This window comes from Chanos chanos, chromosome 6, assembly GCF_902362185.1.
Source record: "Chanos chanos chromosome 6, fChaCha1.1, whole genome shotgun sequence".
Lineage (NCBI taxonomy): Eukaryota > Metazoa > Chordata > Actinopteri > Gonorynchiformes > Chanidae > Chanos > Chanos chanos.
Window position 1 is genome coordinate 26,240,099 of NC_044500.1, and position 19,085 is coordinate 26,259,183.

A 19,085-nucleotide genomic window follows, 5' to 3' on the forward strand; every position below is an offset into this window, starting at 1 on the left:
ATGAGGAACTAGCCTTAATATGGTTATGAGATATTACTTGCATTTGATTCAATCTCAGCTGTGGAATAGATAAGGCTTGTTGACATTACGTTAGTTTTGTGTGTGTGTGTGTGTGTGTGTGTGTGTGTGTATGTATGTGTGTGTGTTTGTTTGTTTGTATACATGTCTTAGATATATAATATCTCTTAGATATTTCATATATATAGACATCTATAAAAATATGCCCTCTGACAACCATAAAAAAAATTAAAAGTGTCCTCCTCTCTGAAGCTTCTCAATCCAAACATGATCTTAATTTTCTCGTTAATTTCCGTTTTGCATCGAGAAAACACAGAAAACAAGGGACAATGTACACCGAAATCAACACATCTCTGAATGATGGAAAATTTAAGAATAAATACTGAATGGCCCACGCTCTGTATCTTTCCAGAAATGATCACGATTGTCGGTAAAACGCTCCAGAATTGTGTAATTACTGTCTAGTAGGTAATTACAGAGGTTATAGATATGGCTACGGACATCTGAACGCAATGATGGAACACTCTATTGAGTAATGCATTGCTCAGTCGTAAGGTATTACTCACGAATTATACAGAACGCAGTTATACAGAAGCCTGTGACGTAGGGGCGCTGCAAATAAAAAGTCGCGCGCTTGCACTGTTCTGACAAGACATTCAACAGTTGGACCACTGAGGAAAGTAGCCCAATACGGAAGCGCCGCCGACCAAAGTAACATTAATCAACGAAATGGGTAAGACTTCTGCCACCATTGCTACCAAAATACAATAGTGCATGCAAAAGAACATTGATTTTGAAGCGTATATAATTGAATCCATGTTGTGCAGACGCATAATTGCACTTCAAAGGGAGCTTTGTTATCCGAGAGTTGCATACCGTAGAGTTATTTTTACCCATGACCTTAATGGCGTGAATATTTACATTTATTTCTCAACTCACTTCAGTGATACAATAGGCTACACACCTTAAGCCAATACTGTGTATTTGAATGTGGCTCTGTCCCCAGAACTTCATGCATGTTACCTTCGCAACTGCCACGAGTGTCGCTACTTTTATGGACATTTAACCTCCGGAACACAATAAAGACCGATGTTCCAAAGTTTATTTAATGTGATTTGGCGCCTACGGAATCATAAAACACAAGTATGTAATTTAGGACTAAACGACTTTTTTTTTTATATATATCTATGTTATTATCCAGCTTCAATGTAGGCAGCACAGATAAGACATTAAAGAATCATCTTGTTTTTAATGAGGGGAGGGCTTATCCAGCCCCTTGGTCACATGTTCTATTGATTTCGTTTTAAAATCTCATTTATAATACTTTTCGATATGACAAGAGGTTGGTGGACTATTTGACAGCTGCTGAACTTTTCAGAAATGTTTTCCGTTTGTGTGTACAGTCGCTTAACGGTACGCCGCGAGCGAATGGCATCTCAGATATGTGTCGCGAGTGTTCCAGGAACGTGATGGGGGCAGACAGAGAGCCGACTTTCAGTAGAGATTTGTATCGGCTGGAGCAGCGTATAAGTGAACCAAGTCTTACGTGGTTTCTGAGCAATTTAAACTCGGTTTTATCAGTTTGATACAGCCACACAAGACGCTCTAACGGCACCCTAACTACCATGACCCAGCCAAATAGTCCAGTTATTTAAATGAATTAACAATTGCTCCAGTGCAAAATTCAGTGTGAAGTCACAACTTGATCTGACGTGCGCAGGGTGTAGTGAGGCATGTGAAGGGCATTAGGACAAGAGAAGTGAGTGTGTCGAAGCCTGTATGTGAATGTATTCGCCTACATCGCCTTTGTTTTCCCGGGACAGACTACAAGAACAGCCGGATGATGGCGTGATGGGGGAGAGGGGGGTAGTCGTGTTGATTGCATATATACAGTATATACGACAGTCAGTTTCGGTTGGGGGGGGGGAGGGGGAATCAATGTAACTACATATGTATTTATTGCAACCCTGTCCTACACAAAAAATATGTAAATGTTTATCACATTTTGTGCCATGTTTTAAGGTGAATAACACTCCAGACATTTTTGTTGTTTCTTCTTTTATTATCTTTTGTAGAAGTTAAAACAGCACAAATCTTACATTCTTACTCATTTTTACTTACTGAAAACAAATGGAAAAAGTCCTAAAATGTATTTTCAAACAAATCAAATAAGATAAGCAAATGTTTATCATCTTTCAACAGGACAGAATGTAATTAAAGATAATGAAACATACAGCTTTTGTTTGTTTTTGTTGTTTATTTGTTGCTTTTTGATTAGCCAGCCAACAAGGCCTGAACTGACATTCAGTGCCTATAGTAGAACTTTTCTTAGGAGATCACTTTTCTCTGCACCTTTGTCAATGATCACATCAGCATCCAGAGTGAACAGGATGTCCTCCTCGCTTGCCGTCGGCATGAAAGCCTCCAAATGATCTTGTGAGAGTTCGCTTCTGAGCCTGTTTTTATTGAACTTGAGCATTTAAAATGTACTGTGTGTTCACAGGGGACAGTGAGTGATACTGGGTAGGCAGAAATTTGTATGCTAGACCAAGGAGGTGGTGGACATCTGTCAGCACATTGTACAACCTGAGAATTTGGTAGCAACAGTGTGTGATCGTTTTGTAACCACAAGCTACAGCAGTTTTAACTGAAGATGTAGCCTAGCCTATGATTTAGCATCCATCTCACCACTTCAGTCTGCTCCTCAAAAATAGTGTTGCCGGCAACTTGAGAATGTCGATGCTCAAACATGCTGATTTCTTTTCTTTTTTTTTTTTTACATTTGGAAGCCTGTGCCTCTAATGCCTGCTTCCTTTTTTCTCAAATTTTTTTGGCCCGACATTTTCTTTTTGACCCGACATTGTCTTTTTGACATTTTCTTTTCCGTGGCTTTCGATGGTCATCTCACTGCTGGACGCTACTTTTGGATTAGTGTAGAATGTTTACGCACATGAACTAACTTGGTTGTGATTGGCCAGTGAGCCCCCCCCCCCCCCCCCGAATGACAGCCACAGAGAGAGGCCTGGTAGAGACAGGGCCGGTAAAAACTTAATGGATTTTTGGCGGCCCCCTGGGATTTGTCACAGTGTGCCCAATGGCCAGTACACCACTGGTGTGACATATTTAGAACTTGCTCGTAAGTTGTGTATGTATGGCTGTGGTCGACCCCTACAACAAATTTGTTTATAGCAGACCAGTGGTTTCTATGTAAGATGCGGTGTGTTTGATTGAAAGAGGCTTTGTCAGGAAAGGTCAGGGAAGTAAGAGTCACCTGTTTCCATAGTACATGACTCACTCTATTCACCTACATATAGAGGGCTAGTATGATTTTAAAAGCACAGCACTGACCTAAACATAAATGGAAAGACAAACTACACACCCAGACAGAGAATCACAGAGAGCGAGAGAGAGAAAGAGAGAGAGTAAAAGAGGGGGAGGGACTTTTAGATGATTCCCCTCCTGCTGCACCTAACTTATGCGTGAATCACATGTTTACATATTCTACTCCCTCTATCTTTCTGCTTCCCTCTGTCTCTCTCTCTCTGTGTCAGTGTGTGTGCACTGGTCCCTGTCATACACTAGTCTTGCCTAGTTTACACTGGCATAGAGATGCTGGCTCACAAAGCAGGGCGTGTTTGAAGCGCTTGGCTGGAAATGCATCTATGAGTGAGCCAAGGTGCACCGCATCTCCGCCTGTCATGAGCAGACAGCATGGCCCACATCCCATGTCTTATTACTGATACACTGCCCTCCCTCTGCCAGTGCAGGTAAACATAAAATCATTATGAGCCAAAACAATGCAAAACTGTAGACCAATAGTAGTTAAAGTGTGAGAAACAATGCAATATGGCACTATTTCTTTGGAGAACATGGTTTAAACTTAGCTCAGTTACATGACATGAGTATTATAAAGTAGATTTAATCACTTTATTTATTAGGATTTACATGACTTGTTTGGCAAACTGTAGTAAATTCCAGTGTGGCATGTGAAGATCTCATCTGCAATTCTTCTGTTTGATGAGTTTAATCACTTCCAGATTACAACATGGCTCAAACATTTATTTTATAGCCGCAAGGTGAAAGAGAGAGGGGGGGTGGCATCTTTGTGTGTTGACTGCAGTGCTAACTATTTTCCTCAGCAATCTTACGTAATGCTCCTTGGAGCATTAAAAGCAGATGTAAACTCACATCTGTTGGTCAGGACAAGCTTAACACACTCTGAACACTAATAATGAAGTCTCCAGTTCACCCATGCCAAAGGAGATTCCATAATCATTATTCAAATCTTAGTGTCTGTCATAGTTTGCCATCTGCAAACCACAGTGCATAGTTCAGAAAAAAAATCAAACAACATTCAGTGTATTTCTCAAGGAAGTCATTCAAAGCACTGACCCACAGGCTTTATCATTTTACAATACTCTTGTTTGAGAGGCTCAGTTTTATTTTAAAATATTTCATGTAAGACCTAGTTCCATGTGCTGAAAATCAGAACTGTTTTTAGGAGTCTTGCTGAGCCACAAAACACAGTACTTGAAGTCTGTATCTATGGAACGAAATCAAAGGTAAATTCTGTTTTGTATGGGAGCTCAGCAAATTAGTTAGTACAGTTCAGCAAATTTCAGAGCGAACTGTTCTTAAAAAGTCCAAATTTCATAGCAAACTGTTCTTAAAAAGTCCAGATTTTCAGTTTACAAGCTGATTTTCCCATAGAGAATTTTTTAATTACGGACCCTCTCTGACACCAAGCAACAAGACGTTTGTTTGGCTCTTCTCCATAAACAGGAAAGAAAGTGGGAAGGGTTCTGCTGACTGATTCTTCCCCCTTGGTTTGACTCCATGCCTCACCCCCCACCTCAGGGCAAAAAAAAACTTCAGCATTTGTCTACCTCCTACTATAGAGTAATGAAACATCCTCTTTTCTTTACCACCAGCTCTTGATTTCACATACATTTGTAATACTGTTTTCGTTAAATTGGCATGAGGCCACGTTTGGGTGAAATTACGTAAGGTCAAGACTGAATCGTTTATGCACGCCGTAGCATAACTGCTTGCAAACGCTGACAGTCTTTTCCACACCGAAATAAGGTCAGATATATTTATAAATATTTGCAAGAAATATCCTCACCAATGCTTGAGACACAGTTCCGGTGCATATGTTCAGCAGTAATGGAAAGAGAAACAAGTGCATTCTGTTTGTGTATGCCCATCATGGAAATAATATTTCCATACAGCCTTCTGAAAAGGCTTACTGAAATCTCTCTCTCTCTGTGTTTTTTTTTAAAACTGTTTTTATTCTCGGAAAAAGAGGTTAAGTGTCCCTTTCTCTTCTCTGCGTGTCTTTCTCCCTAAGCCCTTGACATTGACAGTTGGGATCTGGCCTGTGATTTTAACAATGAAAGTCACCGCACAGAGCTGAATGGGGTCCAGCGTCTGATCATCAGGAGAGGACAACCTTTCACCATTAACATCCACCTACGCTCCGGCCATTACCAGCCCGGCTCTCACAACATCAGAATCATTGCTGAAACAGGTACGAGTGTAGGTACACTCATTTTAACCGCTACACAACTCCACAATTCCTGGATGACAACTCTAAGGTCCAGCTTCAGCCCACACAACCAATAAAGTCATGTTCTGTCAGTTCTGACCCAGCAGTATCTCATGAGGTACATATATTCAGAGTGAAACATTAACTAAAGTAATTACAACACAATCAAGAGTAGATACGTATAATCATGAATTATGAAAAAAAATGTCAAATTGTTCAAATGAGGGATAGAGAGAAAAAAAAGAGAAGGCTGACTGCAACAGAACATTTTACATTTGTATTTGTGAACTTTGTGGTCAACTTCAGGAGTGAAGGATGAGTGAGTTTAGACGAGCAGGGTGCAGTATGAGCTCTGAGTTGCAAAAGATTGTTTTTATTTGTGGTAACTCTGACACACATCTATAAAGTATGGTTACCAGTCATTCTCCTCAGATAAACATATTCAATTATTCATTGATTCTCTGTTCTCAGATATTAACATATAATATCATATAGACCTGGAACACAGATATTTCTTTCCATGGCCACAACACCCAAATGATCATATATAGCTATGCAAACAGTTAATTCATGAGGAAACAAACTTGACATGTAAACATCTTCCTGTAAAGTATGGGCATAGGGGCATAAGAGATACAGCACCCAAGTATAGTTGTAAAAACTGCAGACAGAGCTTTTGTTTGTTATATCAGGTTTGTTTGACCAGCTATGATAAACTGATAACATAAACAGGCTTAAAGCATTCCATATTAATGTTCAGTATTTTGAATGTGTCACCAAAGCTAAACAGACTGAGAAAACAGAAGCCATGTCAGGTCTCCCAGGCTAACCTGTACCCACATCAGTCACCATATCCTCAATAACATGACCTTTTTTGGCAGTTTCACTTTGTTGCTTCATGTGATGTGTTTGGGCAGAAAAAGACAATGATAGAGAGAGAGAGAGAGAGAGAGAGAGAGAGAGAAGGAGGGAGAAAAAGAGAGAGAGAGTGAGGGGGCATAGAAAGGGAATGAGAGAGAGAAGGGAGACAGAAAGCAACTGAGAATTCTTTCTCAGGCCCTAGAGGGAATGTTCCTAACTCCAGTGATCTCATGTTTATTTATTTAAACAGTTGAAGCGGTCCAAGAGCAATCAAGCAGTCTGAGTGTGTGGAGAAAGTTTAAAGGGGTAACTTTGCCTAGGAAGGAAATGGGGGTCACGTTCAGAGTCTTTGCTCCTTTTGTTACAAGTTCTGGGAGGTCACTGGAGAGAGAGAGAGAGAGAGAGAGAGAGAGAGAGAGAAGGGTGTATGTGCCTGATGATTTTTGTAGGTGTATCATGGAAGCTCTATTGTCCAGATGGTTGGAACACAGGAAGTAATGTGAATGAAAAGGAAGGCTTCTGCTTGGTTATAGATACCACCTCCATTGAAGGACAAACATTCGTCTCTCCACAAGGCAAAGACACTGAATGACCTTGCCGACTGTGTAAGCAATTAGGGGTTTTTTTCCCCCCTGAATACCAAAATGCAGGGCTGTTGCATATCTCCATGGGTTTTTTGTTAGTTTGTTTTCTTTTAACAGGCCAGGGTGGTTTTGAATTTATTTAAGAGAGAGTGACAAGTTCTAGCTCCTGATAACATTTTGACACACCTAGCTAGCTTTTAATGTCAAAGTCTTTGAAGAATGAACTTATCACGCTGGTGTACCTCTGAGAGGAGAAACACAGAAAGAAAACATTCCTCAGCGCAGACCACTGGCACAATCAACTCATGCTTGCCTGCTTTAAAAGGGAATTTAAGAGAAGAATAAATCTGGAAGGGTCTCTGCGTTGGAAACATAGTGGAATTCTAGTTTGCGCATCTGTCTGCCTGCACCCTTGGCCAAGGTCCCTCAGCACTTTCTGCCTATTCTCCTGCTTTTATGTCATGTTCTTTCTCTTTTTTTCTTTTCTCTTTCTTCTTGCTGAACCATGGAAAATTCCACTGGTGTTTAGGGAATTATGGGAGGAAAGATGGGTACTCAGGGGGAGTCTACATGGAATCAATTTTAGGGAAGTATGTGGAATTTGGTGAGAACAATACTAAATTCTGTGGGAATTCACATGGCGATATGGAGACTTGGCATATGTTTCAATATCTTACCCTCAGTTTTCATCACTGACCCTTTAGAGTGATGACCCTTAATTCTGTAACCTGCAAAATGCAGCTGACTGTTTGTAAAAAGTGTGAAGATAACACAGATTCCATGTTGCTGTGGCGGTCGCAATGAATGGTGTCGAGTTAAATTTAGTAAACTGACATTTTGATGATTAGCTATGATGGAGTTATGATAATTAAAGTTTAATTTGCCAACTTTAGTAAGACCAGCTCAGTAAATGGGAGATATGTAATGACAGAGTGATACAGTTAGTCATTCTGATCAGCTCAGCTCTATAGGGCCAGCTGGCTCCAGCAGGCCTAAATATGCCAGTGCTAACTCAATGTAACCTGATACATATGTGCGCTCCTGGTCATCTGCTGTGGGGTTTACAGTGTTGGCATGGTTACAGATCATTAAGTGTTGAACTTATGAGATTAGAGGAATTTCCCTTTGAAGGGTTTTGACTCTGGCACTGTGTAGACAAATTATCCACATGCTGACAGCTAGGGACAGTGCCAGTTTTGGACTAAAATATCTAAAATGGTGGTTTCAGAAATGGCATGGTTATTGAATGAGTTGTTTAAACACGTTTTATTCCTGTCTGTCTGAAGGGCCTGATCCAGCAGAGCAGTGGGGAACCAGGGCTGTGTTTGGACTGATAGACTCTATTGATGAAACGTGCTGGAGTGCTGCTGTGACCAGTCCCCCAGGGGATCTCATCTGTCTTACCATCTGCCCTGCCCCAGACGCACCGATTGGCCGATACACTCTGACTCTGGACCACGGCAGCAGAGTAAACCTGGGGGAGTTTATAGTGCTGTTCAATCCCTGGTGTCCCAGTGAGTGACTGTATACACACACAGACACAGACACACACACATGTGCGCACACTCATAAACACACACACACACACACACACACACACACACACACACACACACACAGAGACAGACAAATACACATAGACAAACACACCTACATACTTAGAAATACAGCCACTAACATGCATGTGAAACACGTCTATGAGTGAAAATCTCATGTCTTCTCCCGTGAGGGCTGAGATATACATTTTTACTATTACACTAATATCCCCAGTATTACCCATGGAAATCTCTCCTACTTCCTGCAGCATTTCTCATTTACACAAGCTTCAGATGCATAAAGCCTGGAGATTAATGTGTGTGTGTGTGTGTGTGTCTGTGTGTGTTTGTGTGTGTCTGTGTGTGTCTGTGTGTGTGTAACAGGAGATGCAGTCTACATGGACAGTGAGCAGAACCTGCAAGAATATGTGCTTGCTCAGGATGGCATTATCTACAGGGATGTTCAAAATTTTATCACCTCTTCACCCTGGTACTTTGGACAGGTACTACTAAACTGCACACACGCACACACACACACAGACACTCAGCACAATCCAGCCCAGGTGTACTCAGGTTAGCTGGTTTTCTTGTCCAGTCTTAATTGGTAATCACTGAACATTCCTTTTGGGAAATGATCTACTTTCCTCCTCTGTAACAAACTCCCTTGTTTGTGAGGGCCAAAAACTATATGAAATCTGAACTCCCTCATTTTATGTCTGAAACTCGTTTAGCAGAAGGAGTCATTATCAGTGGGGAGAGAAAGAGTGATAGGATGGATAGGGGAGAAAGAAATAGAGGAGTGTGGGTGTAACCAAGAATAGTAAAAGAGAAACAAATACTGGACACATTGACTTATTGACGGCTCTGGCAGTGAGATGAAATGAAACACATGTTGGATTTTAAGACTCAGTGAAGATTTGCGTTGAGAGAGGATGATGAAGATGGTGTGACTAGACAGACCTCATTTCTCTTGAATTACATCACAGAGATAAACGAACAAATTGCTTTACTGTCTCAGCTCCTTCAAGTCTAAACTACAAAACTACTGGGAACAAGAAGGCTGTTGAAATGATTTTACACTTAAAATTGTTTAATTTTTCTGATGTCTAATGTTATATTGCATGACTATGTAAAATTTGGGAAAGAAACATTAAACTACAGGAAAATATGAGGTTGCACATTTACTTATGTGTCTCTCTGTTCAAAACTTGATTAAAGTTGTATATATTTTTTTACTTTATTTTGGTCAGTTCGAAGAGGGGATCCTGGATGCATGTTTGAGGATTCTGGACAAAAATCGTAAATGTCTGGAAAACGGTGGGCAGGACTGTTCGGCTCGCCGGAATCCTGTTTATGTGAGCAGAGTCATCAGCGCAATGGTGAGAAAGACAAAAAGACTTCATACCTGTCTCACGTACATCAACTCTACACCTCTCTTTCTTTCTTTTTCTCTTTTATGCCCTCCCTCCATACCTGTCTCACTTACATCAACTCTACACCTCCCTTTCTTTCTTTTTCTCTTTTATGCCCTCCCTCCATACCTGTCTCACGTACATCAACTCTACACCTCCCTTTCTTTCTTTTTCTCTTTTATGCCCTCCCTCCATACCTGTCTCACTTACATCAACTCTACACCTCCCTTTCTTTCTTTTTCTCTTTTATGCCCTCCCTTCATACCTGTCTCACGTACATCAACTCTACACCTCTCTTTCTTTCTTTTTCTCTTTTATGCCCTCCCTCCATACCTGTCTCACTTACATCAACTCTACACCTCTCTTTCTTTCTTTTTCTCTTTTATGCCCTCCCTCCATACCTGTCTCACTTACATCAACTCTACACCTCCCTTTCTTTCTTTTTCTCTTTTATGCCCTCCCTCCATACCTGTCTCACGTACATCAACTCTACACTTCCCTTTCTTTCTTTTTCTCTTTTATGCCCTCCCTCCATACCTGTCTCACTTACATCAACTCTACACCTCTCTTTCTTTCTTTTTCTCTTTTATGCCCTCCCTCCATACCTGTCTCACTTACATCAACTCTACACCTCTCTTTTTTTTCTCTTTTATGCCCTCCCTCCATACCTGACTCCACCTTTCTCTCCATTGGCTCTTCTGCTTCATCTCCTCTCTCTCTCATGTTCTGCTTCCCTGTCAATCTCTCTCTCTCTCATTCTGTTTTTTCTCTCATTTTTTATTCCTCTGCTCCTCTCCTCCTCTTCTCCTGCTCAGGTGAATAGTAACGATGATGCAGGGGTGTTGGCTGGGCGCTGGCAACCTCCGTATGACCAGGGAACGAGCCCTATGGCCTGGAGAGGCAGTGTAGAGATCCTGAGGAACTGGAGCAGTAACAACTGTATACCCGTCTGTTATGGCCAGTGCTGGGTGTTTGCAGGTGTCGCATGCACAGGTAAGACTGCTCCTGTCTCTTGTCACGGCCTTCTCTCTCTCTCTCTCACTCTCTCACTCTCTCTCATATAAATATTGTTTATATATTGTTTTTATATGTTTCAAATGGCTTTGTCTCAGATGAAATTTAACTGAATCCATGTAACATGAACTTGCAGTATATTTCTGATATTACTGCGTGTTGCATTTCTCTGAAGTATACACATCATTCTGTAACAGTCTTAAATATAGGGTATACACATCACTCTGTAACAGTCTTAAATATAGGGTATACACATCACTCTGTAACAGTCTTAAATGTAGGGTATACACATCATTCTGTAACAGTCTTAAATATAGGGTATACACATCATTCTGTAACAGTCTTAAATATAGGGTATACACATCACTCTGTAACAGTCTTAAATATAGGGTATACACATCACTCTGTAACAGTCTTAAATATAGGGTATACACATCATTCTGTAACAGTCTTAAATGTAGGGTATACACATCATTCTGTAACAGTCTTAAATATAGGGTATACACATCATTCTGTAACAGTCTTAAATATAGGGTATACACATCACTCTGTAACAGTCTTAAATGTAGGGTATACACGTCATTCTGTAACAGTCTTAAATATAGGGTATACACATCATTCTGTAACAGTCTTAAATATAGGGTATACACATCATTCTGTAACAGTCTTAAATATAGGGTATACACATCACTCTGTAACAGTCTTAAATGTAGGGTATACACATCATTCTGTAACAGTCTTAAATATAGGGTATACACATCACTCTGTAACAGTCTTAAATATAGGGTATACACATCATTCTGTAACAGTCTTAAATATAGGGTATACACATCATTCTGTAACAGTCTTAAATATAGGGTATACACATCATTCTGTAACAGTCTTAAATATAGGGTATACACATCATTCTGTAACAGTCTTAAATGTAGGGTGTTACGTCCCAGATGGTGAGTTGGGTCTAGGGGCATGAGCAGGGACGTAGCATAAAGGAAACCCACCACCAGTGTCGGATTGGGACGGTGCGAGGGGAAAAAACACACGGACACGGGAGCAATGTACAACAAAAAAGGTGCAGTGTATTAAAGATATTTACAAAGTGCCAAAAGAATATTTACAAGAATATATATATATATACAGAAATATTTACACCTGAACGCGGAGAGGGGAGAGAACTACAGACGGTGCCAAAGGAATGAACGAAATATAACAGAAACCACCCTAACTGCCTACGGAAACACACACGTAACTACGAGAAACTAAAAAGGTGGCAGAGCCAAAATAAACCTAACTACGCTCACTGCCTACAAAACAAAACATACAATAGTGGCACCCGCCTCTAACCTAACCCCTATACACAGTTAACTCCTAGCGCGGGGATCCCCTTCTTACCTATTCTTCTCCCCGCGCCAATCGAAAGCAACCAAAACCAATCCGTAATCCAAATCCGTAGTCAATAATAACAAAAGTCAAACACGATATACAGCGAGTAATTAGAACACAATAGAGCACAAGCGAACGCAAAACGAGACCGAAATCTACCCACACAGCACATCCAGTGGTGTTTAAATGTTGGCGCTCCGCGTCTGGTTGGCTACAGCGCGAGGGGCACTCCCTCCCTGGTTGGTCGAACGGGAGAGAGAGGGGCGGGGCACAACATCAGGCCAGATGGTATTGCCGGCCCTCCACCACTGGGTACCTGTGGAGAGAGAGAGAGCGAGAGGGAGAGAGAGAGAGAGAGAGACGCAAACAAAACGAGACGCACACAAACAAAAACGCACAGTGCGCCGCACGTAACAAGGGTATACACATCATTCTGTAACAGTCTTAAATATAGGGTATACACATCACTCTGTAACAGTCTTAAATATAGGGTATACACATCATTCTGTAACAGTCTTAAATATAGGGTATACACATCATTCTGTAACAGTCTTAAATATAGGGTATACACATCACTCTGTAACAGTCTTAAATGTAGGGTATACACAGCACTCTGTAACAGTCTTAAATGTAGGGTATACACGTCATTGTGTTACAGGGCTCTTCCAGCTTTCCCACTGAGTCTAACTGACTGGGCTGATCACACATGTCAGAGATTGTGCCCTGTCTCCACTCCTGAGCTATTCATTAACGTACGCGCGCGCACACACACAAATACACACGTGCACGCACACATCTCTCTTTCTCTCTCACTCTCTCACACACACACACACACACACACACACACACACATACACACACACACCAATGCCAGCTTATCAGTGTGTGAAGGACACACTCTCCCTCTGTGTCTGCAGATTGCTGTTTTCCCGGCACTAGCTCAGTGAATTCTCCAAAGTCTCTTAAGTCCCTAAAACTTTACCATTTTGATTGACAGTGCCCCTACCCCTTTATAAAAGAACAACTAGCTTCACTGCTACATATCAGCCACCAGACAGGAAACAACAGTCTGCTGCATTGTGTGTCTCATATGCCACATGAGCCACTCGAAATAAGCACAATAAGACTTGATGTAGCCAGTTTGATAGAATAGTAAGTGAGTGATCTTGGACTTTAGGTGGTGGTGAGGAATTTGATAGGGGGATCAGGGAGACAGGGATCTCTGAGAGCTTTATGATGACTTACTGTGAACTGTTTTATATAGAAAACAACTAGCCGTGTAAATTAGTTTAAATAAGTTTTACAGTACCTGTCTGAGAGTATGTGTGACATGCTACATGCTAGCACAGACCTTTACTCCGTACTGAAAGATCTGTGTGTGTGTGTGTGTGTGTGTGTGTGTGTGTGTGTGTGTGTTTGTCTTCCAGTGTCCCGTGCTCTCGGCATCCCCTGCAGGGTAGTCACGAATTACTCGTCCGCCCATGACACCAACAGCAATCTGGTCATTGAACGCTACGTGAACGAAGAAACAAAGCCGGTGAACCCCCATAACAGGAATGACTCCATATGGTGAGTACATAGCAAACATAACAAGGTGGACATCTCTTCTACAGGCCTGCACGTATGAACCCAGAGCACTGCTTGTTAACTGTTGATTGTTCCCTTTAGCAGATCTCTTAACCCCAAACTTTACTCTAGAGGGCGTGACCTCTAACACAGACAGTGATCATCATTAACTGTAAACGTAATAAGACTTTTTTGCGGAAAGGACATGATGTATGATGAAATGTATAATCTTGGCTAAGTATACACAAGGAATAAAATTTGAGGGAGGTTTGTTTCTTTGTTGTTTTTTTTCAAATACAAATCTTCAGCATCAAGGGCAAGTTTCTTTATTAGTGGCTAACCAAGGAGATGCATTCATTGGCTGGTAGAGCCAGTGCGATGGGCCAGTGAATAAGAAGCACGGTATATGACTGGTTGTTTTTTGCTATAGGAACTACCACTGCTGGGTGGAATGCTGGATGAATCGCCCCGACCTGAAGCCAGGCTATGATGGCTGGCAGGTCTGTGACCCCACACCTCAGGAGAAGAGTGAAGGTAAGACAAAGCACGAGAATATTTGTGACATTGTGACATTTGTGACAATATTTGTGACGTTTGGGATTCTTTCCCCTCTTTTCTCTGTCTGCCCCCTTCTTTTTCTGCTTGCTTTCTCTCTTACTAAATTTACAAATGGCTAGCTTCTATAGTCAGATTATCATTTTGAAAGAAGGACGGGGGGAAGAATATTCAACATGGAAACACTCCAAATTCATCATGCAGAACAGAAAACAACATTCCTGTCTGAGACTTACTGTGTGGAAGTACTGAGTTATGGTCACATCTCACTTTTCTTTTCACTCGACTTTCACGTGTCCTCTCTGTCACTCTGTGCCGTCCCGGGTCAGGGGTGTACTGCTGTGGACCAGTTCCTGTCCGAGCGATTAAGGAGGGAGAGCTGACCTTTAAGTACGACGCACCGTTCGTCTTTGCAGAAGTGAATGCAGACGTGGATTGGTTTTTGATACGTAAGGACGGCAGTACTGAGAAGCTCTCCAGCTCCACGGCTTCTGTGGGGAGGAACATCAGCACCAAGAGAGTAGGATCTGATGCCAGAGAAGACATCACACACCTGTACAAGTACCCAGAGGGTAAACACATCACGCACACACACACACACAAACACACACACGCATGCACACACACTTACACCTTGACCTTCTTCAGATAGCAAAACCATCAAACCAGCATTAGTTGCACATAGGTCTATAATTGTATACTATTTTGAGTAATTACTTTGACTTCTGTTTCTTTCCTTTTTTCCACCCACAGGCTCTGCTGAGGAGAGAGAGACGTTTAAGAAGGCCAACCACCAGAACAAACTGCTCCAGGAGCCAGAGAAGGGTGGCCTGCACGTGGCCATTAAGGTGTCAGAGGGCATGAAGAAAGGCTGTGACTTTGACGTGTTCGCCTTGGTAACCAACAACACGTCCAGTGAGAAGAAGTGTCGCCTTGTCTTTGCAGCCCGAGCCATGTCCTACACGGGAATTGTAGGACAGGACTGTGGCTTCAAAGATCTGCTAAATGTGGAGCTTGCTCCTGGAGGAGGTGAGAGTGCGTGTGCGTGTGCGTGTGCGTGTGTGCGTGTGTGTGTGCGTGTGTATGTGTGTTGAGATTAGTGTATGTGTTTGAGTGTGTGTGTGTTAGAATGAATACTGTGGAGCTCTCACAGATGATGATAATTTCTGTGTGTGTGTGTGTGTGTGTGTTTGTATTTTAGCGAGGAAAGTCCCTTTGAGACTAAATTACAGTAAATACTGTGGGGTGTTGATCGATGACAATAACCTAATTCGTCTGGGCGCCCTGCTCCTTGACTACGGCACCAGAGAGCGTGTCGCCTCTTTCCGCAACATCGTCCTGGAAAACCCCACCATTACCATTCGGGTATGAATCATGCCGCATCATCGCTTTTCCGTGCCATAGATGAAAAGACAGAGTAAAAATCATATTGTACAACTGCTCAACTTCAACTGCTCAGAGCTCAGATTCTTGTGTCAGTCATAGATGATACACTGCATGACTTGCTGTAGCTGTGACTGTTGTGTTGGGCGAAAGCTTGCATGCGCTTCGTTCACCATTCTTTAATTATTTGATTGTTGGCCATCATTAGTGAGCTGGGGGCAGGCAGAAGCAAGCAGAGAAATGTTAGCTAGCATTATGGAATGTTTTCCTGCAACAAAGCTCATTATACAACACAGATGCCCAGAAGTCAGAGACAAATTTGCACACAGCTGAACCATCGTTAGTTTCATAAGAGTGTCTCATAAGAGTGTTGTCAAACTAATTGTTATTATAATAAAAACAGTTAGTGTAGTTAGAGTAATAGAAAAAAAGCTGAAGCCAATGAAAAGTTACTTGATTTTTTCCATGTATTTGTTTTACCTACCAAAAATGTCTCATATCTCAAACCATTTGGTTCTAGATCCTTGGAGAACCCAAACAGAACCGTAAGCTGGCAGCTGAGCTCACCTTACAGAACCCACTGCCAGACCCGATAGACGACTGCTGCTTCAGCGTCGTTGGAGCCAACCTGACGGGTGGTGAGGTTCTCACAGAAAGGTACGTCTTTGATACAACCTTCAGAGGGACTAATCAATGGAAAAGAGTGACACTTTTTCAGAATTTACGCAGTCAAGTTGTAAATAGTGACAGCTACAAATAGAACATCAGAGTATTGTTATAATGCAATGCTTTCTTTGACAAGAAACCAAAATTCCTGGCTGATAAGCTGTTCATACAAACATCATAAATCAGTACTTTTCAAACACAGGAGAGACTGTAATGTCTGAAAGGGGTTTATTTTTTTCAGTTAGATTGTTATCTGAGAGAATAAGCCTTGGCTGAATCAGTTCCATATTCGCGAATCGTACAAATATATGATTACATGGTTCTGTCTAAAGGCCAAAATGTCCAACGCCTTTGAGGATTCTGTGCTGTTCCCCTAAAGAGGAAAATACAAAAGAAAAAGATTGATATGTCAATCAGAATAAGAATGAAATAATAAAAAAAAAAGTATATTCAGCTCGAGGATTTGAGTTTCAGATGTTTCTTTGATCTGAAAACTGCCTCGGAAGGGTTGCTAAGGTGCAGCAAACCGTGGACGCTTGTAACATGCTCTATACATTACATTTTAATGAGCAAAGTTTCAAGAGGAGCTTTGTAGAGGAGTTTGATCAGGGTATGGAGGTACATTAAGAGGTGAAAAAGGAACCATAGCAGGGACAGTCAGCTGTGTAATTGATTAACTGACAGAAAAAAACTGAGCAAATAATCACAGAATGTCCAACAAACCATTAGTGATCTTTCAGTTTTGTAAATAAGCCACAAGGATTTAGAGATTTTAGAGACAGTCAAAACCCTGAACCTAAAAGCTTGTCTTGTTTTATTATTCATAACAGTATTTACCACTGTACCTTATCTCATTTCACTCTGCAGCGTTTTGTTTTAATGTAAACTTCGGTTAATGTGAATCAGTTTGTGTGTGTGTGTGTGTGTGTGTGTGTGTAATGCTGATAGTGTGTGACCATAATGCATAAATACTTATCACTTCCAGGATTCAGTCTCCTGTCGGGCCTGGGCAAGAAGCCAAAGCCAAAATTTATTTCACCCCCACACACTGGGGCCTCCGAAAACTGGTGGTGGATTTCAACAGTGACAAGCTGGGTCACGTCAAAGGCTTCAGGAATGTGATCATCGGCAAGTAAAGTCCATGACCTCCCTGCTTCAGATGCCACAAAGAAATACAACACAATATAGCAGAATGGATAGAACTTCAAAACAAGAAGAAATGTCTGTATGCGGCATATGAAAGCGACTGAACAATGCGAACTGGATAGAAGATTTTCTGTACACTTCCAGAGCGTGTAAAGGTGCATTTGAAACCAGCTCAACACATCTCAGTATTGGTCATAGACTTGCAATATTTTAGCTCATTGATAGAAAAATCGTGGTGCTTTGGAACAATTTAGCATTTATATTACAAACTCAAGGCTTTTTTTCTTTCAAACTAAATTTTACTGGCCAATCACGGTCATGTTTTGAAAACTGCATTTTATAGTTTGTCGTTTCATAGCAACAGTGTTTAAATTCCTTTATATTCAGTGACCGTTTCAGTTGTTGAAATATATCTGATTACTCCTGAAAAAAAAGAAAACAAAAAACAGTAAAAACAAAACAAAACAATATAAACTTAGATGCCTGAGATGCCTTTCTTTGTTTAACATGTTAATAGCCCAAACTTTGTGCTCTTCCATGGCTTAGCTTTTCCATTTTTTGCTGCTGCTGTATTTTTATTACATAAGTCTCCGAATAAGTTTGCATATTTGCATACCCAGAGTGCTGCAATTTCTCCAGACACAACCTCATTTCCCACCACAGGAACTGTGGAATGTGCTTTTAATTCACTCTAAATTTTTGGGTTAGTTGGAAAACCTTGTGCTAATTTGTGTTTGGTTGTTCTGCTGACCAAAAAGAGAAAAAATGTGAGCAGACCCTAATTAGTTTTGTGAAAAGATTTTTTTTATGATAAAATAAGAGAGGGACTGCTTTAGTGAATGTCTTTTATATATAGTACATATTGTTATTAATCTTATACTACCTATGCTTCAGACTTGTCCATCTGGGTCAGATGTTCATTAAAATGCATTTTAATACTGAGCTTAATGTGTTCCTTTATTCTCTCAAAGACCGTCACACACACACACACACACACACACACACACACACACACACACACACACAGTCACACATAAACACACATCTCTGAGATCAGAGGAATTGTGGGAATAATTTGAGACAAGTTGAGTGGAAAGGATGAGTTGTAAAAAACTTGTCATCTATTATCTGATATCAGTTTAATGCATCCAGTGATCTCAGTGAAGCAACTGGTTTTCTAAACAAATGACCAGTGGGAAAGAGCAAACAGTCATTCCTGGAACCTGTTTAGCTTAATTCCACATAATGTTAATATAAACTCAGATACGCACATTTACTGGAAGTTAGCAAGAAAGAAAAAAACAGAAGAGAAGCTGATAAGAATAGCAAAAAAAAAAAAAAGAATAAATTCCCTTCAAAACCCTTTTGTAGAGATGTTAGGGCCGTGTCTGACTTAACAGAGATGAATCCATTGGAC

At 41.0% G+C, this 19,085-nt stretch overlaps 1 protein-coding gene across 1 annotated transcript; it reads left to right on the forward strand.

Annotated features, from left to right (window-relative positions):
• The first annotated feature begins 691 nt into the window (after positions 1–691).
• tgm2b (transglutaminase 2b) lies at positions 692–18,427 on the forward strand. Its single transcript, XM_030776542.1, has 13 exons — positions 692–751; positions 5,369–5,548; positions 8,298–8,525; positions 8,931–9,049; positions 9,797–9,925; positions 10,774–10,951; positions 13,780–13,921; positions 14,349–14,452; positions 14,803–15,045; positions 15,227–15,502; positions 15,675–15,838; positions 16,377–16,513; positions 17,508–18,427. The coding sequence occupies exons 1-13, from the start codon at positions 748–750 to the stop codon at positions 17,656–17,658; spliced, it is 2,055 nt and encodes a 684-aa protein (XP_030632402.1). The 5' UTR covers positions 692–747; the 3' UTR covers positions 17,659–18,427.
• Positions 18,428–19,085: the final 658 nt, after the last annotated feature.

Excerpts from the sequence above, each read along its gene's own strand:
- tgm2b (XM_030776542.1), top strand. Across the intron at positions 5,549-8,297 it reads CAGAATCATTGCTGAAACAG|GGCCTGATCCAGCAGAGCAG; the intron begins GTACGAGTGTAG and ends GTCTGTCTGAAG. Across the intron at positions 15,503-15,674 it reads GGAGCTTGCTCCTGGAGGAG|CGAGGAAAGTCCCTTTGAGA; the intron begins GTGAGAGTGCGT and ends TTTGTATTTTAG.